The sequence below is a fragment of the Ranitomeya variabilis genome, chromosome 2 (assembly GCF_051348905.1).
Source record: "Ranitomeya variabilis isolate aRanVar5 chromosome 2, aRanVar5.hap1, whole genome shotgun sequence".
In the NCBI taxonomy this organism is placed as follows: Eukaryota; Metazoa; Chordata; class Amphibia; order Anura; family Dendrobatidae; genus Ranitomeya; species Ranitomeya variabilis.
Genome location: NC_135233.1, coordinates 10,991,314 through 11,014,488, shown reverse-complemented (window position 1 = coordinate 11,014,488; position 23,175 = coordinate 10,991,314). Strand labels below are relative to the sequence as shown.

Sequence of the window (23,175 nt, the reverse complement as noted above, 5' to 3'; positions counted from 1 at the left end):
CAGGTTGTATTTCTGAAAATGAACGCATGCAGAAAAAAACCGCATGCGTTTGAAAACGCGACCAAACGCGTACAAAAAAACCGCATGCGTTTTCAATGTTAAATATAGGGAAAAAACGCATGCGTTTTTTTGTGCAAAAAACGCTGCAGACAAAAACGGAAGTGTGAAACCAGCGACGCTTTTTATAGCAAAAAAGTTTTTGCGTCTCCACATTTTGAGACCTATAATTTTTCCACATTTGCTCCACAGAGTCATGTGAGGTCTTGTTTTTTGCGGGACGAGTTGACGTTTTTATTGGTAACATTTTCGGACACGTGACCGTTTTTGATCGCTTTTTATTCCGATTTTTGTGAGGCAGAATGACCAAAAACCTGCTATTCATGAATTTCTTTTGGGAGAGGCGTTTATACCGTTCCGGGTTTGGTAAAATTGATAAAGCAGTTTTATTCTTCGGGTCAGTACGATTACAGCGATACCTCATTTATATCATTTTTTTATGTTTTGGTGCTTTTATACGATAAAAACTATTTTATAGAAAAAATAATTATTTTGGTATCGCTTTATTCTCAGGACTATAACTTTTTTATTTTTTTGCTGATGATGCTGTATGGCGGCTTGTTTTTTGCGGGACAAGATGACGTTTTCAGCGGTACCATGGATATTTATATCAGTCTTTTTGATCGTGTGTTATTCCACTTTTTGTTCGGCGGTATGGTAATAAAGCGTTGTTTTTTGCCTCGTTTTTTTTTTTTTTTTCTTACGGTGTTTACTGAAGGGGTTAACTAGTGTGGCAGTTTTATAGGTTGGGTCGTTACGGACGTGGCGATACTAAATATGTGTACTTTTATTGTTTTTTTTTTTAATTTAGATAAAGAAATGTATTTATGGGAATAATATTTTTTTTTTTTTTTCATTATTTTGGAATATTTTTTTTTATTTTTTTTTACACATTTGGAAATTTTTTTTTTTACTTTTTTACTTTGCCCCAGGGGGGGACAATACAGATCGGTGATCTGCCAGTTTGCATAGCACTCTGACAGATCACCGATCTGCGAGAAGTACAGGCTGCTTCACAGTGCCTGCTCTGAGCAGGCGTCTGTGAAGCCACCTCCCTCCCTGCAGGACCCGGATCCGCGGCCATCTTGGATCCGGGTCTGGAGCAGGCAGGGAGGGAGGTAAGACCCTCGCAGCAACGCGATCACATCGCGTTGCTGCGGGGGGCTCAGGGAAGCCCGCAGGGAGCCCTCTCCCTGCGCGATGCTTCCCTGCATCGCCGGCACATCGCGATCATGTTTGATCGCGGTGTGCCGGGGGTTAATGTGCCGGGGGCGGTCCGTGACCGCTCCTGGCACATAGTGCCGGATGTCAGCTGCGATATGCAGCCAACACCCGGCCGCGATCGGCCGCGCTCCCCCCGTGAGCGCGGCCGATCGGCTATGACGTACTATCCCGTCGGCGGTCATACGGGCCCACCCCACCTCGACGGGATAGTACGTCAAATGTCGGGAAGGGGTTAAGGATCAGACTGTGTATGCCGATCGCGTCGCTGAAAAGGGGAGCCGTGTTACGGAACCCCCCAGCACCCAGAATATGTTGTGCAGTTATATGTATGTATAATTGGTTCCATGTGAGATGCATGTCCCTAATGCATCAGCCCACAGGCTGCGCCCCTGGGCAGAGGGGACAAGATATCCCCCTTCTGACCTCCCCCCACCTTTGTAATTCCCACAGTAAATATCGTCAGGCTCCGCCCACCTGCGGCTATTGTAATGTATGTCTGGCCTGCTGCTTTTCAATTGGCCCTACACAGTATAGGGGTACTACAATATATGGGGACACTACACTGTATGGGGGTACTACACTGTATGGAGGAACAATGTATGGGACACAATGTATGGGAGTGCTACAATATATGGGGGCACAATGTATGGGGGCCCTACACAGTATAGGGGTACTACAATATATGGGGACACTACACTGTATGGGGGTACTACACTGTATGGAGGAACAATGTATGGGACACAATGTATGGGAGTGCTACAATATATGGGGGCACTACACTGTATGAGGGTTCTACATTGAATGGGAAAACAACATGGGGGAACAATATATGGGGGCCCTACAATGCATGGGGGAACAAAGTATGGGGCACTACACTAAATGGGGAAACATTGTATGGGGCACTACAATTTTTTGGGGCACAATATACGAGGGTGCTACAATATATGGGGACCTACACTGTATGGGGGAACTGTAACGGGGTCTACCGTGCTGGAGTACCTCTTTCAGTACCACCCTGTGTTTCAGGAGGTCCACTCTGCTTTGGCTGGAGTCTGAATGAAGGACGCTGGCTGGAATTGCTTGGTTACATGGGCGCATATAAAAGATCACTGCTTCTCCACGTATTTCCAGTATGACAACACTTTATACTCACAGGACACAGAATATATCACACATCATACAGTGTAGTGTCCCCATATATTGTAGTACCCCTATACTGTGTAGGGCCCCCATACATTGTGCCCCCATATATTGTAGCACTCCCATACATTGTGTCCCATACATTGTTCCTCCATACAGTGTAGTACCCCCATACAGTGTAGTGTCCCCATATATTGTAGTACCCCTATACTGTGTAGGGCCAATTGAAAAGCAGCAGGCCAGACATACATTACAATAGCCGCAGGTGGGCGGAGCCTGACGATATTTACTGTGGGAATTACAAAGGTGGGGGGAGGTCAGAAGGGGGATATCTTGTCCCCTCTGCCCAGGGGCGCAGCCTGTGGGCTGATGCATTAGGGACATGCATCTCACATGGAACCAATTATACATACATATAACTCCCCATACAGTGTCTCCCCATACAGTATAGTACCCCCATACATTGTTCCCCCATACAGTGTAGGGCCCCCATACATTGTCTCCCCATACAGTATAGTACCCCCATACATTGTTCCCCCATACAGTGTGCCCCCATACATTGTCTCCCCATACAGTATAGTACCCCCATACATTGTTCCCCTGTACAGTGTGCTCCCATACATTGTCTCCCCATACAGTGTCTCCCCATACAGTATAGTACCCCCATACATTGTTCCCCCATACAGTGTAGGGCCCCCATACATTGTTCCCCTATGCATTATAGAAATACATGCAGCTGAACGATCCGATCCCGAGTGCCGGCAGCAGTGCCGGGCATTGATACGAGAGACTCGCATCACACTTGCAAGTGTGACCCCGGCCTAACAATGCTTGTTTCTAAAAAAAAATTAAAAAAATGTTGTCTCCATACTCTTGAGAGATATTACTTTTTAATTTTTTGGCAAATGGAGCATTTTGAGGCCTTACTTTTTGAGGGACAAGTTGATGTTGTTTTTGTACCTTTTTGGGGTATATAACATTTTTTTTTATCACTTTATTCATTTTTTTCAGATGCAGAATGAACAAAAATCAGCAATTCAGTTATTAGGCAGATTTATTCATTGTGTCAGTACGATTACAGTGATACCAGATTTATAGCTTTTTTTTTATACTTTCCTACTTTTACAGACTAAAAACAATATTTTACAAAAATGAATTTTTTTTTTCATCGCCATATTCTGAGAGCTGTAACTTTTATATTTTTTGTCAAATGAGCTATATTAGTTCTTGGTTTTTTTTGTGAGACATTTGGCATCTTCATTTATAGAATATTTTTTTTGCACATGACTATCTGATCGCTTTTTTTTTATTTTTTTTATGTGTTAGTATTTTGAAAAAGCTACATTTTTGGCACTCTTTTTATATATATTCTTTTACAGTTATTAGCAGTTTTATAGGTCGGGTCGTTACGGATGTGGTGATACCAATTGTGTGTATATTTTTGTTTACTTTTGTTTTAACACAAAAGTTGCATTTTTAGTGGCGAAACAGGTTTTGAGGATTTTTGTATGTTTTTTTTGTACTTTTTTACATATTTTATTTAACTCTTTTTACCGTTTCACTTAGTCCCACTATGGACATTAATATTTTTTGCTCTGATCAGAATGGTTTTCGAAAATTACCAAAATGGTTTTCAAGAATTACTGTTCGCATTTGTTTCTCTGACTGCTCCCATAATAGCTGTTCAGATAAAAATCACCTGAGGCTGAAATCCTGCACAGCAGATGACCTCACAACCAAAGTGTTCCATATAACAAAATAACTCAACCAGAGATCTTCTGCGAGATTTATTACATCTTCTTACCATATTACTTTTATCGTCATCTGTTCTTTTTCTTTTACGCGAAGAAGTTGAATTAAGGCCGTTGCTTTGTGGTGTTGAAACATTTGAATCACTTGTAATTTTTACTTCTAGATTTAAATGTACTTCTGCAATAAGACCTAACACAATGAAAGTGTTATATTCATAAAAATAGGCATAAAAGCAGATTGAAAACCAAGACATTGATAAGAGCCTGATAGGTAAGGTACACAGGGCTGCCACTAGGAATTTCGGGGCCCCATACTGGCAACATTTTCGGGCCCCCTTGAGACTCCGCCCAGACTCCACCCCAGCTCCACCTCCACCCTTCAAACCTTCCACAGTCCCACCGCTCACTCTTGGAAAAGCTCAACTTCTCCACCACATCCTCATCAATCCGGTAGTAACAGTTCCCATCAAACACCAGATCACATACATAGACAGCAGTTTTTGTTCTGGCCAAAAGAATTTTTAAGCCGCCACTACGACACGTTAAGACTCTTTTGGCAAGACCCTACTCAACTCTAACCTATTAAATATAAGTATATTTTTATGTATTTTTCATTAAGGGAATGAGTCACATACATTTTTTTTAAATGACCATTAATACAACATACAAGGGACAAATATCGTAACACCATGACCAGACCACATATTACCACCACATGGAGACCTATAATACCACACACAAGGGACAAATGCAGTCACACCATGACCAGACCACATATTACCACCACACAGTGACCAAATAATATCACATACAAGGAACAAATGCCACCACACCATTACCAGACCACATATTACCACTACATAGTGACTGAATACTAAAATGCTGATCATTAATTAAAAAAAACAACAACACAATACTAAGTGACATTATACACAGGAACTCTGTATGCAGTGTCAGTGTACAGATAATATAGTGATCTCTGCTGACATTATACACAGGAGCTCTGTATATAGTATACAGTGTATAGTGTCACTGTACAGGTAACACACTGACTCAACAGTGACGTTTCTAGATGAAATCCTTCATCTTTGCTTTTCTTTTTCATGCAGCGCAGACCACCATCACTTCTTCCAGACAGGACTCATCTCTGCATAAAATAACACATAGTTACCTAGAGCACCGCTTCCAGAGCACATTCCTCTCTTTTTCCCTTTCTTCTACATTACACATCTGAATATAGATATGCACCCACTATTAATACATAATTGGTTATTATGCAACCCACCATTCCAAATATAAATTATAATATGCCACTTTCCCCACCTAATAAATATATAAATGAATTAGCACCTGTACTCTTTTCCCCAATTCATTACCAGTCACTGCATGCTCAACGCCCCCCACAATGTACCTCATGCTCCCCCGACTTATTATATTTACATGCCCCTTCTGCCCCAATTCATTGTCATGTCTTCTCTCTCCCACCCTCTATTCATTATCAACAGCTCTACCCCCACAATCAATACATCATTTACTCCCCCACCCTCAAAATGTGTTATTATTTGCTCTCTCCCGATCATCATTTGCTCTCCCCACCTCCTTCCTTCAATTCAATTGCTGTCCCTCTTCCCTCACTCTCAATCCATCATTTGCAGTCTCCCATCCCCTCCCCCACTTCATCATGTGCAGTCCCTCTCCCCCCTCTTCATCATGTGCAGTCCCCTTCCCCCAATTCATCATGTGCAGTCTCCTTTTCCCCCCACTTCATCATGTGCAGTCCCCCTTTACCCCATGTCCTCCTTTGCAGTTCCTTTTAACCCCCCACTTCATGTGCAGTCTCCCTTTAACCCTCTCTCCACATCGTAATGTGCAGTCCCCTTTAAACCCCCTCCCCATATCATCATGTGCAGTTTCCCTTTAACCCCCCTCACCACATCATCATGTGCAGTCCCCCTTTAACCCCCCCACATCATCATGTGCAGTCCACTTTACCCCATGTCATCCTTTGCAGTTCCTTTTAACCTCCACTTCATGTGCAGTCCCCCTTTAACCCCCTCCCCACATCATGTGCAGTCCCCCTTTAACACCCACACATCATGTGCAGTCCTCCTTTAACCCCCCTCCCCACATCATGTGCAGTCCCCCTTTAACCCCCCACATCATCATGTGCAGTCCCCCTTTAACCTCCCTCCTCACATCATCATGTACAGTCCCCCTTACTCCTTCCCCCGTCATCATGTGCAATTCCTCCTTCCCTCACCCATTTAATGCCTTTTGTACAGAAAACAAAAAGTTTTGTATACTTACCTCATTGTCGCTCCCCAGCAGCGCGGCTCTGCCTCCAGCGTCCGGTACATGTCGGGCGGCGTGTACGTGATGACATCATCATGTACGCTCCATCACCTGACAGGAAGTACACCAAAGACGGAGGGAGCAGGAGCTGCGCAGCCGTCAAGGTCAGATGGCTGTGCAAAGCTCTGGGAAAACTCTCGGGCCGCAGCGCTGATGTGTGCGCCGCAGCGCGCACCACTTTGCCGCACAATGGGGCCCGATGAACAGTAGCACATAAGCGGGGACCCGGACCCGCGGACCCCTCTGTGTACTGCTGTGTTCACCCATACAGGAGTAAGGGCAGTAGTGCCCAGATGGCGGCCCTGAAGGTACGTGAGACCGCTGCTGCGGGACGCCTGCTAGTTCTTGGTGAGGCGCAGCTGGGTAGTGAATTGTAATTACACTAAGTGATTATTTGATGCACAAGACTTACAGTGGGTGAAATAAGCATTGAACACTTCCCCAGTTATCTAAGTAAATCTATTTCTAGGTGCTATTGACATTCTCACCAGATGTCAGTAACAACCCATCCAATCCACACAGGAAAGAAATCACCATAGATGTCCATAAATTATGTGTAATAATGAGAAATGACACCGGGAAAAATACTGAACACATTGCTGACATTTATTTAATACTTTATACAAAAGCTTTTGTTGGTTATGAAGCTACAAGACTCCTCCTGTATGAAGAAACTAGTCGCAGGCATTGCTCAGGTGTGATTTTGTCAAATTCTTCCACACAAACACCCACATCCTGAAGGTCCCGTGAGCTCCTTCTATGAACTCTGAGCTTTAGTTCCTTCCATAGATTTTCTCTTTTTCAGGTCCGGTGATTGGATCGGCCATTCTAGTAGATTTATGTTCTTTCCCTGAAACCAATTGAGAGTTTCCTTGGCTGTGTGTTTGGGATCATTGTCTTTCTGAAATGTCCATCCTTGTTTCATCTCCATCATCCTGGTGGACATTTGTCCATTCATCCTTCCATCAATGAAATTAAGTTTTCCAGTGCTGTATGCTGAAAAACAGAACAACACCATGATGTTCCCACCACCAAACATCACTGTGGGTATGGTGTCTTTGGGGTGATACGCATTGCCTTTCGGCCTACAAACATCATGTTTATTATGGCATCCAAATAGTTCAATTCTGGTCTCATCTGACCAGACTATATTCTCCCAGTATTTCACAGGCTTGTCTAAATGTGGAGCAAACTGTGAATATGCTTGAAGATGCTTTTTGAGCAGCAAATGAGTCTTGCATGTTGAGCGCACTCTCAAAAAAAGCCATGGAGGTTACGTGGTGAGCGTGCATACAGGCCATGGAGGTTACGTGGTGAGCGTGCATACAGGCCATGGAGGTTACGTGGTGTGCATACAGGCAGTCACGGTTCACAGGGAGGATACCTTTATCATCCCCACCACTCACACCAATTTGTCATGAACCGGGGTTGTTTGGTTGCCCCTGTTTTTTTCTGAAGGGGATTTATCTATATGTAATAATTATAGGGGATAACTCAGGAGACTCTTTGCGTGGAACAAGACAACTACAGGACACAGTTTTATAAGTGGTAAAGTCTATATTATCACACGGTGATTCAAACAGGTGCAGAGAGAAACTCAAGTCCACAACACTTGGTGTAAATATTAAACGCAGCTTAGCAGTCTACAGGAAACTTCAGAGGAAAATGCAATCAAGCAGAAAGTCTATGAAGCACAGTTATTCTTGAGGATACTTGACACGAATAAATCCTTGTCTTAGTCCAAACACAGATAGATATGCTTATAAGGCAGTTCAAATAATATCTTAGCTCAACCAGGGAGGCCTGGTTAATAGTCTCAGGTTTTTGCAGAGCAGCAAACGCTTACATGTCCAGCAAATGCAGATGGAAGTAAATAGGAGCAGCAGATGAAGGAGGATTACTGGAACTGGTGTATGCAGCAGGAACTCAGAGCAGAGTAGCAGGAACACCACACAGGTTCACAGGAGCAGGTGTATAGCCAGGGAGTAATCAGAGGTCAGGAGCTGGATGCAAGGCAGAATACTCTAGCACAGACTGAAGGCTGGGGTGGAGTTTTATAGCAGGAAGACACAGTGCACATGAGACCAAAGACGCCATCTTGGAAAAGGGCAGTAATGCACAAAAGGTAAAAAATGTTCAGAGTCCTGACACTATATCTCACTTCCCAGTTCCGGTTTGGAACTTGCAGCTCTCTGGCGTCCCCCTTAGCCTCAGGTCAGACCGGGTACTGCACCTAGGATAATTAGTCGCCAGAAAGGCTGCCTTACTTTGTACTGGCTAATGGGCACACTGCAGCGAGGACGATATAACTACTCCCACTCAGACGGGAACAATAATTATCAACGCCGCCGTCGCTACAAAGCCTCCTAAATGCACAGGACAAATCCGCTGCCACCAGCACCGATTTCTTAATTAATAACGGGTCCGGAGCCCACCCAAATTAGTAGCGTAATTCACTTTAGAGGCCGTGACAGTACGTTATAGAGCAAGGAGAGACAAAGCTAATAATTTTATATATTTTACTCCAAAAAAAGGTAGGCAGTGTTTACAGAAGTATAAAAAGATATTATAAAGAAGACAAGTATCGTATGTACAGTACAATTACAAATAAAACGGGATTAAAGTTGAAAGAACTTAAATTTCGTTCAGATCATTTCATCTCATGGCTGACCGTGCGCTGTGGGGGATGGGCGACACATCTAGATGCATCACACCTGTCTTGCAGCTAGATCACAGACAAAAGACACTGAAAACTCCTGATTCACTCACTTATTTCCCAGCTTAAAACCAAGGCACTCCCCCTGTGGTGACCTCACTCAGAGGCTGAATCTTCCCCTTTTCTTAGAGCTATGACAAACTATTTTTTTATATAGCTCGCTGTATGAACCTCGTATACGAATGATACAATGATCAGGATGTGCACCACATGGGGGGGATTCTTTTAAGTGTAAACACTGCATAGTTGCATGACCCACTTACAGAGAAATCCGCTCCTTGCAACTCGTTGGGTTTAGCTCCTAGCGACTTCAGTGAGCTATAGATCTCTCGATGGACATCCACAATATATAATCCTTATATCTCTAGCCCGAACTGGTGTCTGTATACATAAATTTGAGAGAATCGAGTCCCATGCAGTTTCTGTACCAGTTTTGGCTGGTATCAGGTGGGTGGGGGGAATGAGGGATTTACACAGAGGCTGGGTTTCGCAGCTAAAAGCCATAAACTGCTCATTGGGGGGCTGCTACACATTGGTATCAAGTTGCACAGAGTGTGTCTGCCATATGGCTTTGTTTTTGTATCAGCGAATGCAGTGGGGAAGAAAGGGGTCAAATCTGCAGCGCGTGTCTGTGCCATGGAACCTTCTAGAACTAAACTCATAATATGGCATTTTTACATTATTGTGACACCTCCCCCTTTTGGACCGTGCTACGGAGGCAGGACCTCTCAGTACTCCTCCATGCGCACCTCGGCAGGTTCGCCCTGGTGGGACAACCCATCTGCATTGCCATGCTTGCTGCCCTTTTTGTGTTTCACAGTAAGGTCGTACTGTTGGAGGGCAAGGCTCCAGCGTATCAACCTTCCGTTGGTTCCACACATGACTTGTAGCCAGCGCAGAGGGTTGTGGTCAGTCACCACAGTGAAGGTGCGACCATACAGGTAGGGCTGGAAATGTTACAGGGCTCAGACCATGGCCAGGCACTCCTCGATGGTGGAATAGGCCACTTTTCTCGGCAGAAGCTTCCGGTTCAGGTACAACACGGGGTGCTCTTGGTTCGCTGAGTCAACCTAGCTGAGCACAGCACCGAGGCCAAACTGCTATCGATTGCTTTTAACACGGGAGAGTTGCACAGGGCTGTTTTCAAAGCCTGGAAGGCCCCTTACTCCAGTCGACTATTTGGGGTAGCTTCTTCCTGGTGAGGTCCGTCAAGGGTTTTGCCTGGCTACTATAGTTCTGTACGAAGCGCCTATAGTACCCTGCAGTGCCCAGGAAGGACCTGCAGTGCCCAGGAAGGACATCACCTGCTTCTCGGTGCTGGGGGTGGGCCAGGATGCGATTGCGTCCACTTTCCCAGGCTCTGGCCTTATGGAGTTCCCGCCTACCCGATGTCCCAGGTGGTGGACCTCTCTCATGCCCATCTGGCACTTTCACGGGTCGATGGTCAGACCTGCTTGGTGAATTCTCCTGAGCACCTCCTGAAGATGCCTCAGGTGTTCGTCCCAGGAGGAACTGAAGATGGCAGTGTCATCCAAGTACACCACTGCTTACTTCTCCAGTCCCTGAAGCAGGTGGTTGACCAGCCGCTGGAAAGTGGCAGGGGCATTCTTCATGCCGAAGGGCATGACCATGGACTTGTACAGTCCGAAGGGTGTGATAAATGTGGACTTCTCCTGTGCCTCAGGGCTCAGGGGAATCTGCCAGTGTCCTTGACTCAGATCCATTATGGTCAGATATTCTGCGCCAGCTAACCGCTCAGGCAGCTCCTCGATGCGCGGCATTGGGTGCGTGTCAGAGGCTGTGATGGCGTTGAGCACCCTGTAGTCCTTGCAGAACCAGGTGGTCTGATCCTTCTTTGGAACGAGAACTACAGGTGAGGCCCATGTGGTCTTTGACCGTTGAATCACCCCCAGCTGTAACATCTCATCGATCTCCTAGCGCATAACCTGCTACACCTCTGCGGAGATCCAATAGGATGTTCGCCGTAGTGGGGCATGATTCCCCAGACTTGCCTGCCGTACAGAAGCTCGGAGGGGGAGAACCCCATTGAGGCCTGCGGAACCTCTCGGTAAGCGAATAGCAAGTGTGGGAGGTACTGCTTCCAGTCACGTCCTTGGGTCTCAGCCAGTATGCGTAGCATTTGTTTGAGGGTACCGTTGAAGCGCTCACACAAGCCATTGGTCTGTGGGTGATACGCACACAATACCATGTGCTTCACCTGCATTCTCCTACAGAGAGCCTCCATTAGGGGAGACATGAATTGGGTCCCTTGATCGGTAAGCATCTCCCTGGGAAATCCTACCCGTGAAAAAAAGATGGCCAACAGTGCATCCGCCACCTTATCTGCCCTAGTTTAGGACAGAGCCACTGCCTCTGGGTACCGGGTAGTGTAGTCTACCACTGTGAGGACGTATTACTTTCCAGAGCTGCTAGGGGCGGCCAGCGGGCCCACAATGTCCACCGTGATCCTCTGAAAAGGCTCCTCTATCACTGGCAAAGGGATGACGGGAGCTTTAAGAACAGGCCCCACCTTCCCCACTCTTTGGCAGGTGATACAGGAGCAGCAGTAGTTTGTCACATCTGTCCCCATCTTGGGCCAATAGATGTGTTGAGACATCCGGGCCTTAGTTTTGCTGATCCCCAAGTGTCCAGTGAGTGGGATCTCATCGGCAATCTGTAACAACTCACTCCTGAACTGGTACGGGACGACCAGCTGTCTTTCCCTCAACCACTCCTTTTGGGATTTTCCAGGTACTGTTTCCCGGTACAACCTCCCTCATTCCCAGACCACCCTCTCCTTATCCATCATGGAGGTGGGCATCTCGGCGAGGTGTCTCAAATTCTCCAGGTTTGCATCTTAGTGCAGAGCTGCCTGGAACTCCTGGCTAGGGGCAGCCAGAAGCCACGTCAGGGTCCCATCCCCACGGGAACCCTCTGGGACCTGCTCTTGGTCCATCTCTGGTTCAGTCATGCCTGTGTTTGAGGAGGGTCCAGAAGGCAGAACGATATCTGCGTTCCAGGAACTCTAACTGCGGGTGACAGCAGCTAAGTAGGCTGTTTCCCCAGGGATTTCCACAGATCCATCAGCCGTCGCTGCTATTGGTAATACCTCCCCATCCACCCCAACATTTCAGGAGCAGTGCTACTTGTGGGGCAGTTACCTTCCTCTGTGGCACTGGTCAGTTGCACAGCATCACCTTCCTCACGGTTCCCATGCACCTCCCCATTTCCCTTAGCACCTTCGCTTGCTCCTGGTGGGGGTTCCTCAGCCATCTCTCCCCGCAGAGTGACGTGGCTGAGCACTCCTGCAACTGTGAGCACATCATTCTTAGGAAATAAATGGTTAGCAGGTAAAACATGCATATTTTCATCATCAGTATTACCCTCAGCATTTTCAGAAAACTGATCATCAGGTACAGCATTAACCGGTAAAGCATTGTCCGGTAACACATGCAATTTCCCATAGCTATCATCAGCATTCGATCGGGGAGGGGAGTCAGGGACATAATATGCAACCATCCTCCCCAAATCAGTCCCCAATAAGACATCAATGGGCAAGTTATCGGACAGCCCCACTTCCTTCACCCTGCTCCAGGCACCCCAATCTATATGCACACGGGCCATTGGCAGGGGACAGCGGATTCCTCCAATCCCGGTGACAGTCAGGGTTTTCCCCGGAATAATCTCTTCAGGGGCCGCCAGTTCGGGTTGGATGAGGGTTCGTTCAGCCCCGATGTCCTTGAGGCCTGTTACGACATGGCTTCCGACGGTGACGTGCTGCACGTTGTCATACACCCTCCCAACTGTCCCACCCACCAAAATAACTGCTGCATTAGGCCCTGGGGCCTTGGCTGGGGGATTCTTCTGCTTCCCTGGACAGTAGGCGCTGATATGACCAGTCCGTTTGCAGAAAAAACACTGGCGAAGGTCGGTAGTTGGTCTGATGCTGTTGGCAACGGGGACAGGGCCTCTGGTGATTTGGCTGGCAGGGGTACTGGCATTGGTTGCAGGCTTACCCCCTCTGCAGCTGGCAGTGACTGGCTACTGCTCTTCCGATTTACGGTTGGCCTCAGGCATCGGCAATCTGCGCTGCTTTAGTCAAATCTTTGGGCTCTCTGTCCATCACGAACTGTCGCACCTCAGCTGGGGACAGATGTAGAAATTGGTCTTTGATCATCAGGTCCCTCAGCTGTGCAATGGTGGTCACTGACAGTCCTTGAGTCCACGTGTCAAAGTGAGTCCCTGCTCCATGCGCCACATCACCGTAGCTGTCGTGTGGGCCACGTTGGAAGTTCTGGAACTTTCCATGGTAAACCTCAGGTGTAAGCTGTTACTTTGTTATCAGGGCCTGCTTGATGGCCTCATAATCTTCATATCTTGGTATGGCGGGAGAGAAGCAAACGCCTCCAGAGCTTTGCCTTCTAGCCTTGTGGTCAGGTATCAGGCCCATTGGTTATCCGTCAGCTGGTACTGTCGGCAGGCTTTCTCAAAGGCCCGCAGAAAAGTGTCCAAGTCCCCGTCTTTTTCCATCACAGGAAAGTGCTCTGGCCAGGGTTTTGGGAACTGCGCGTTGCTGGACTCACTGCTCTGCGTGGTATATGGTACTGCTCTGAGTTGGGCCAGCTGCAGTTAATGGTCGCTCCGAGCTTGGGCCTCTCGCTCAGCTCTCTCCACTTCCTGCTGGGCTCTCTCCGCCTCTCACTTTTCCGCTTTTTCTTGGTATTGCTGGATCAGATGCAGACGTCCATCACGGTCGTCGGCGGGGAGTTGTTCCAAGGCCGCCAGCAGGTGGGGGTCCAATCCATCCTGGTTGCTAGTAGGGCCGGCATTTAGTGGTTGGACCTCTGCTGCAGCACCATTTTCGCTGGTGCTGGCTTCTGTGTCCGCTGGGTCCTGAGGCCAGACTTGGTCCACTTCAAATTGCACCAGTTCTGTGACCAATTGAGCCTTGGTTTTGCCATGGGGGTCCAGGCCGTGGTACGTGCATACTCCAACAAGATTGTCCTCCTTCTGCTGGGTGTACCAGCCTTCTCCTTTTGCGGCCATCATTGCCAAATAAAAGATAGGATAGAAAAACAAAGAGAAAGGGGGTAATTGCTATACACACAATTGTCTCAGGACAAGTAAACACTGAGCTTGTTCTCCAAAACTTTTTTGCGTCAAGTCCTCGCAAGAACTGTGCAAGTTTTTAGTGAGAGGAATGATTGCTCAAACCAGATCACTAATGCTCTATTATCCCACCGCATTGCCACCAATATGTCACGGTTCACGGGGAGGATACCTTTATCATCCCCACCACTCACACCAATTTGTCATTAACCGGGGTTGTTTGGTTGCCCCTGGTTCTTTCTGAAGAGGATATATCTATATCCCACTTCCCAGTTCCGGGAAGCTCTCTGGCACCCCCTTGGCCTTAGGTCAGACCGGGTACTGCACCTAGGGTAATTAGTCGCCAGAAAGGCTGCCTTACTTTGTACTGGCTAATGGGCACACTGCAGCGAGGGCGATATAACTACTCCCACTCAGGCAGGAACAATAATTATCAACGCTGCCGTCGCTTCACAGCCTCCCAAATGCACAGGACAAATCCGCTGTCACCAGCTCCAATTTCTTAATTAATAACGGATCCGGAGCCCACCCAAATTAGTAGCATAATTCACTTCAGAGGACGTGATAGTACGTTATAGAGCAAAGAAAGACAAAGCTAGTAATTTTATATATTTTACTCAAAAAAGAAAGGTAGGCAGTGTTTACAGAAGTATAAAAAGATATTATAAAGAAGACAAGTATCGTATGTACAGTACAATTACAAATAAAACGGGATTAAAGTTGAAAGAACTTAAATTTCGTTCAGATCATTTCATCTCATGGCTGACCGTGCGCTGTGGGGGATGGGCGACACATCTAGATGCATCACACCTGTCTTGCAGCTAGATCACAGACAAAAGACACTGAAAACTCCTGATTCACTCACTTATTTCCCAGCTTAAAACCAAGGCACTCCCCCTGTGGTGACCTCACTCAGAGGCTGAATCTTCCCCTTTTCTTAGAGTTATGACAAACTATTTTTTTACATAGCTCGCTGTATGAACCTCGTATACGAATGACACAATGATCAGGATGTGCACCACGTGGGGGGGATTCTTTTAAGTGTAAACACTGCGTAGTTACATGACCTGCTTATGGAGAAATTCGCTCCTTGCAACTCGTTTGGTTTAGCTCCTAGCGACTTCAGTGAGCTATAGATCTCTCGATGGACATCCGGAATGTATAATCCTTATATCTATAGCACGGATCAGCACCAGTATACATAACTTTGTGAGACAAAAGAGCCCCATGCAGTTTCTGTACCAGTTTTGGCTGGTATCAGGTGGGAGGGGGGAATTAGGGATTTACACAGAGGCTGGCTTTCACAGGTAAAAGCCATAAACTGCTCAGTGGGGGGCTGTTACACATTGGTATCAAGTTGCACAGAGTGTGTCTGCCATAGGGCTTTGTTATTGTATTACCGAATGCAGTGGTGGAAGAAAGGGGGGTCGAATCTGCAGGGCGTGTCTGTGCCATGGAACCTTCTAGAACTAAACTCATAATATGACATTTCTACATTATCGTGACACAGGCCATGGAGGTTATGTGGTGAGCATACATACAGGCCATGGAGGTTACGTGGTGAGCATGCATACAGGCCATGGAGGTTATGTTGTGAGCGTGCATACAGGACATGGAGGTTACGTGGTGAGCGTGCATACAGGCTGTCATGGGTTTCTTCTCCGGTATCACACAATCAACAGAGCAAGAGAATAGTGAACAATTCCAAGACCTTTATTTAGGAAAAACACGAAAGGTCCATATATACGATCCATCACACAAAGGATAAAATAGTCCAGAACACGAATGGATTTCAGTAACAGGATAAAAGTCCAACAATCCAGCACAGAGAATAACAGTCCATATTCCCTTCTTTCTCTCTGATATGCTCTTCACATCATGGTTCCACATCAGACTGCTCTCTGTGTCTCACCTCCCTGATATTTACAAGTCTCCCCCCTCATTCACAGGCCAGGAGGGGGAAGGTCTCAGGGTCTCATTGTTTCAACAAGCTAGGTCAACATGTCATTAGCATATTAGCAAACAACATTATTCACTGACCCTGTGGAGAGATAACACAGAACTGTGGGGAGAATATCAGATGGCAAATAACAACTCATCCTACAAGATACAGTAACACCATGATAATCAATAAAATAGAAATATACACAAAAATGATACCCACATAACATATCACACCATCACAACCTCTCCCCCCTCATAATAAGTGAGCACGCCATGAGGCCTACACAGACCTCTGGCCTGCTCACCTTAGTCAACTTTGCTCCACTGTTTATAGTTCCTTGTACAGTGGCAGGGGTTGCAATAATCATGAGCACTTGTCCATAAATTCCGGGGTCCTGGCTTTATGGTCATACCAGGCTTTTTGACGGGACTGGGCCTTTTGCTGATGTTCATTAGCCAAGGTAGCTAGCTGGGCGAGACAGTCTCTGAACTCTAGAACGTAGGGAATGATGGGCGTTATGGTATCTGCGATATCTCCTTTCAATTGTTCTTTCAGAAGAAGGAGAGGCCCACGGACCTTCTGCTCCCACAAAATGACTTTGCAACTCCCCAACGTCATTTCCAAGGAGGATATCTGCAGGAAGTCCTCCCATAACGCCAATCCAACACAGTTTTTCTCCAAAACCGAAATCCAAACATACCAAAGCTCTCTGTATATATTTGCAGACACCCCCGCCAGGATAATGGGAATTCCTGGGCCCTGGTGAATTGCCTCGGGTCGAACCACACGGGGGGCAGCGATAGTCAGGAATGCCCCTGTGTCTCTAAATCCAGACACTTTGTATCCATCAATTAAGACATCCTACCAGTGGCAATGCCGTTGCTTTGTATTTCTGATGGACAAAGGCCGGAGTCCGTACACTCCAGGAGGAGTATCTATGGTGCTGTGGTCGGTGGTCCACTCTGGTGGGGGTGGTGGTTCCTCTTCCTCAGGCAGGATGGAGTGCACAAGATGCACTGGACGAGGTGGGGCTGCGTGGGGCTCCCTCCGAATCCTTGAGGGACAGCCAGACTGCAAATGTCCCAGTTGCCCACACCCGTAACATCTCTCTCTGTGATACCCCCAGGTTGTGGTCGGAACTTTTGGGGCCCAGGATTGTGAGCTGTGATTTTCATCGGCCTGCGGCTGGGTGGAGGGGCAGATATAATCGGAGGGGAACGGGGCGCGGTCGAAGGCCGTGGTTCATTGTCCAGAAGCCTCCTCCATTGCGGTCGGAAAGTGAGGGCTTCATCGGCCAGGGCTGCAGCTCTATCCACGGTGCACGGCGTGCGCTCCCGGACCCATTCCCGTACCTCTGCGGGGCACTTGGCAAGAAATTGTTCTATAAGGAACGCCTGTATAACATCTTCCACAGTAAAGGTGTTTTCTGCATACATGCTAAACGATCCCCCCGTAGTGCATGGGAGGTCTCGGAACTTGGCCCTATATGAGTCTGGGGTGATAGCATGGTAATCCAGGATAGTCTGCTTTACAATGTTATAATCCCGATTCCGCTGTGAGTCAATGGTTCGGTAAGCCTCCGCCAGGCTACCGTTCAGGAGTCCCACTAATAAACGCATCCAGCCAGAGTGGGGCACCTCCATCACAGCACACTGCTGCTCAAAGTCCTTGAAGAACCCCTCCACATCTCCGGAAGCCTCATCAAATGGCTTAAACTCTGTGCGGGTGATCAGTACAGGCTCCCAGATCGTTGGGTTTACATTCCACATTGCATTACTCCCTCTTTCAAGCTCCATTGCTTCTTGTCTCCGCTGTGCGTGGCGGGCAGCCTCCTCCTTGTACTGCTGAGAGACACCTGGGCCCAGAACCGCCATCTCTTCTTCGTACCACACCACCCACTGGCTTTTTGAGGTAGGGGTCCTCGTCTCCAGTGCTCGTCTTTCAGACAGATGGGAGTAAGTGGTCTGGCTAGCACCCACCAGTAGATCGATTAAGGGCCTCTTTAGTCAGTCCCTGGTAGTTCAGGCCCAGGTCTCTGGCTCTCTCCTGTAAACTGGATACAGTCCAATTTCTGTACTCACTCAGTGGGTGGTTCTCCATTAGGTTGCGCTCTGTTGTTCCTGCTGCTTGCCACCAGTTGTTACAGGTTCCTTTTCTGGTATCACACAATCAACAGAGCAAGAGAAGAGTGAACAATCCCAAGACCTTTATTTAGGCAAAACACGAAAGGTCCATATATACGATCCATCACACAAAGGATAAAATAGTCCAGAACATGAATGGATTTCAGTAACAGGATAAAAGTCCAACAATCCAGCACAGAGGATAACAGTCCATATTCCCTTCTTTCTCTCTGATATGCTCTTCACATCATGGTTCCACATCAGACTGATCTCTGTGTCTCACCTCCCTGATATTTACAAGTCTCCCCCCTCATTCACAGGCCAGGAGGGGGAAGGTCTCAGGCTATGTGCACACATTGCGGTTTTTACCGCGGAACAGCAGCGATTTTGACACTGCGGGTCAGCAGCAGTTTCCATTGCGTTTACAGTTACATGTAAACCTATGGAAAAAAGAATCCGCTTTGCACATGCTGCAGGAAAAACCGCGCAGAAACGCAGCGGTTTACATTCCACAACATGTCACTTCTTTGTGCAGAATCGCGGCGATTCTGCACACATAGGAAAGCATTGATCTGCTTACTTCCCGCAAGGGGCTATGTCCACGATGCGGGAAGTAAGCGGATCATGTGCGGATGGTACCCGGGGTGGAGGAGAGGAGACTCTCCTCCAGGCCCTGGGAACCATATTTGTGTTAAAAAAAAGAATAAAAATAAAAAATAATGATATACTTGCAGCGCCCCAGAGACCTGGTCGTTGCAGTAACGTCGCTCTGCCACTAAGGGGGAGTGATGGTACATCCGATTGCACTAAAGGAGTTCACCTGACCACAGGTATCACAGACACACAATACACTTCACACTCCGGCCGCCAGGGGGAGCAAAAGGCCCTATCTACTAGGCCACTCCTCACACTTGGGTAAAACTGGGGGTTGGATAGGAAGTGGGGAAGAAAGTAGCTGGGAAGAGCTCGAGAGAGGACCTGTCAGGGGTGGGATCCTGGCAGAGTCCTAGAAAGGGACAGATTGTTACGGAGTTGTGCCTGTGCCTGTGCCTTACAGCGGCAGACTCCTAAGAAAGGACAAGAAGCGAGGTTTATTGCGGAGAAGTGAGAAACGGGAATACAGGAAAAAGGAGATAATACCAGAAGGAGTCGTGCCTCAAGATCAGCAACATCCTTCTGAGGCGCGTAGCCGGCGGCCGGAACGCCGAGAAAGTAAGAGACTCCACGCATTACTTTAAACTACGGCCGGGCAGTTAACCATAGGTTGGCTGTCTCACCATTACACCTAACGAAGACAACGGAGGCAAACTGTGGGAGAGGGGCGTCCCTAGGGTCCCTATAAAATAGCTCCAGGCCTACCCCGTCATACGGGTGCGTCCTAGCCATATCATCTGGGGGACGGAGAGAGAGAGAAAGAACAGAAATATACACGACAGTTGTGAGGACTATCCCGTGGTGCTCAGCAGGGAAGTACTACCACACACAGGCGCTAGAAGGTAGACACTGATTTCCACCTGCAAAGGGAACTCTGGATGTGCCTTCGGACCGGCCGGTCTCAGCCAGCCCTGTTAGCAGTGCTCTGGATTGCGGATCCCAAAGCCTTCAGTAAAGAGGGAAAGAGACTGCAACCCTGTGTCCTCGTTATTTCATCGCACCACCCACCATCATCTCATCTTTCATTGGACGCCCCTTAGCAGGGTCACGGACCGGGTCTAGCCACCGTGACGACCCCAGAACTGAGACAGAGAGGCCCGGTACCGAGTACCCCACGGCCCTGCGTCTGGGGGCACTCCAAACTTGGCGTCACGAACAGGATCTACTTAAGCCTGAAGAATCAGGTCATGTGTGCCTTGGAACTGTGTCTGAATTGTGCTTGAACCGTGATTTATTGCAAAGACTGTGTTGCTATTTGCCGCCAAAATCCTCCATCGCCACGCACGAAGGGAGGAGCCATAGCTTCGTAGGCGGAGCAGGTCAAAAAGAGCTCGGAACCCGAAGACGCGGTAAAGCGACGATCCCGGAAGAGGAACACCAACTTCCAGCAGGTTAGCAAGGGGAAGGAGCGGCCATGTCTGAGTCGGGGGGAGCAGAGGCGGCGGTCGCAGCCGTAGACCCAGAGGCACCTTCGGGCCCCGCAGTAGACGCAGCCGCGGGCCTTGTACCACAGCCGGTTGCCGCAGAGCTCGCTGCTCCTATCCGCCAGCCGGAGGCTGCTGCGACTACAACAGCCATAATGCCTTTCTCCATGCCGTACCTACCTGGAGCAGCCTGGCTCCCGCAATACTCTGGAGAGTCACATACATTAACTTACTTCAAAGAGGGGATCTGCAGCCTGCTCGAGTTCTATCCCTTGACAGAGCCTCAGAAAGTTCATATGATAACAGGCCAACTCTTTGGGGCGGCTCTGAGAGAAGTGAAGTCCTGGCCCGCCGCGGATAAGGGAACTGCACAGCAGGTCTTTGCAAAGCTTAAAGCCACCTTTGACACCCGAACCGCTACGGAAATTAAGTTGACTTTCTATGGGTGCAAACAGAGGCCGCAGGATAGCTTACGGGACTATGCCCTTAATTTCCAGGAGGCACTGCGGGCCATCAAGCAGAGTGACCCCGGCAGCATGCAAGATGAAGATAAACTCCTGAAAGAGCGGTTCATTGAGGGGCTCCTGTGCAGCCACCAAAGGGGTCAACTGCACTTCCTGGCCATGCAGAATCCAGACCTGACTTTTGCGCAATTCAAGGATCAAGCCATCCAGGCGCTACAAGAGCGACAACCCAGCCGTCCAGTGCCTCCCAGGCGTCAAGCTCTCACATACCACCAGGAGGTGGCGTCGGATGCCCCAGTCACCGCCGAGGCCGAGGCCCAGATCCTAGAGGACGATCCCCCCGCAGGACTCCGCCTCCAGATGCAGGAGCTGACCAAGAGTGTTGCTGCCGTAGCCCGGACCGTGCAGTCCCTACAGGAGGCCCCCAAGGAGAAGAACCAGCTGGCCTCCAGACCAGAGGATGTCCCCTGGATGCGACAGAGGAGGACTCCACCGACCAGAGGCAGGGACGACGATCGCTTTCATCGGGACGGATGACCTATCTGCCGCCGCTGTCATCAGGTGGGCCACCTTGCAAGGTACTGTCATTTAAACGAGCAACCCCTGGGGCAGAGGGCCAACCCCCAGGAGTAGGAAGATCAGGCCCGCAGCATTGGAGAGCCAAATACATTGGAGGGCGACCAGTTCTCCCTATTGTGATCGACGGTATCCCCATGAACACTTTGCTGGACACCGGTTCTCAGGTGACGACTATGCCTTACGTGCTTTATAAACGGTATTGGGAGGACGCCGATATTACTCATGGCCCCGATGACGATTTCACCATAATAGCCAGTAATGGTCAACCATTGCCACAAGTGGGGTATAAAGAGGTCACCATCAAAGTGGGGCGGGTGGAATTGAAGGCCCAAGGGATTGTAATTGTTGATATTGACCGCCGTGAATGTAATCCCATGATGACCATTGGTACTAATGTTATAGAAAATTGTCTTGCAGAAGTTATTGTCCTATTACAACAGGTAGCAGAAACAGCTGGCTACCGTGAACAACGTGCCCTGCAAAAAGAAATCAGGGCCCTGATGCAAAGACAGCAGGTGGAGCTGACTGGTGGTGAAATTGGTCGTGTCACAGTGAGTGATTCAAACCCCATTGCGATACCCCCCAGGAGTGAAATGTTAATATGGTGTCGGGCAGCCATAGGCCTCAGGGGTAAAGACTATCAGGCCCTGGTAGAACCCGTATATTCGGATAATCGGCCTACCCTCCTGACAGCCAGAGGGGTGGTTGACGTCCGCAAGGGGAGGGTGCCAGTACGTGTTCTTAATTGCGGGGAGGAAGAAGTCCAGCTAGCCAAATATGCCACACTTGCCAAACTGTTTACTGTTAATAGTAGTGTGATACAGGCACCTGGGCCCTTGGTCCCGTCCAATCCGGCGGAGAACAACGGTTCTGCAGGGCAACCGAAAGATTGGTGTCGGGAATTACACGTGGGCACTGACTCTACCCCACCTCACCAGAAACAGGGGGCCTACAGGGTGGTTCATGAGTACGAGCGGGTCTTTAGCAAACACCCCCTAGATTTTGGGCAGGTAAAAGGGATCCAACATCATATCCCCACAGGGGATCATCGACCCATAAAAGAGAGATACCGTCCTGTACCCCCAGCTCATTATCAGTGTGCCAAGGACATGTGAGAGATGAAGGAGGCAGGGGTAGTGAGGGACAGTTGTAGCCCCTGGGCAGCTCCATTAGTCCTCGTTAAGAAAAAAGATGGCACAATGAGAATGTGTGTGGATTATAGGCAGTTAAATCGCATTACACATAAAGATGCATACCCACTGCCCAGGATAGAGGAGTCCCTGGCTGCTTTAAAATCTGCTAACTACTTCTCTACCTTGGATCTCACCAGTGGGTACTGGCAGGTTCCCGTGGCGGAGGCGGACAAGGAGAAGACGGCCTTCACGACGCCGATGGGTCTCTGTGAATTCAACTACATGCCCTTCGGATTATGCAATGCCCCGGGGACGTTCCAGAGGATGATGGAGTGCTGTCTGGGGCACAAGAACTTTGAAACCGTACTGCTGTATCTGGACGATGTCATTGTCTTCTCCAAGACCTATGAAGACCATCTGAAGCACCTGGCCGAGGTGTTTGAAGCCCTGTCCAACTTTGGCTTAAAGGTGAAACCATCCAAATGCCACCTGCTGAAACCCAAA

At 48.4% G+C, this 23,175-nt stretch overlaps 1 protein-coding gene across 7 annotated transcripts in view; it reads right to left on the bottom strand.

Annotated features, from left to right (window-relative positions):
* The window catches only part of LOC143804171 (uncharacterized), a 108,323-nt gene that overhangs the window by 14,176 nt on the left and 70,972 nt on the right, over window positions 1-23,175 (bottom strand). For 2 of the 7 annotated variants that reach the window (XM_077281993.1, XM_077281992.1), the window contains exon 7: window positions 4,226-4,362. In XM_077281993.1, the coding sequence (XP_077138108.1) occupies window positions 4,226-4,362 (137 nt within the window). Of the gene's footprint in view, window positions 1-4,225; window positions 4,363-6,916; window positions 7,521-23,175 lie in introns of those variants that run through there. The other 5 variants (XM_077281994.1, XM_077281991.1, XM_077281990.1 and 2 more) reach the window with 4 other exon arrangements.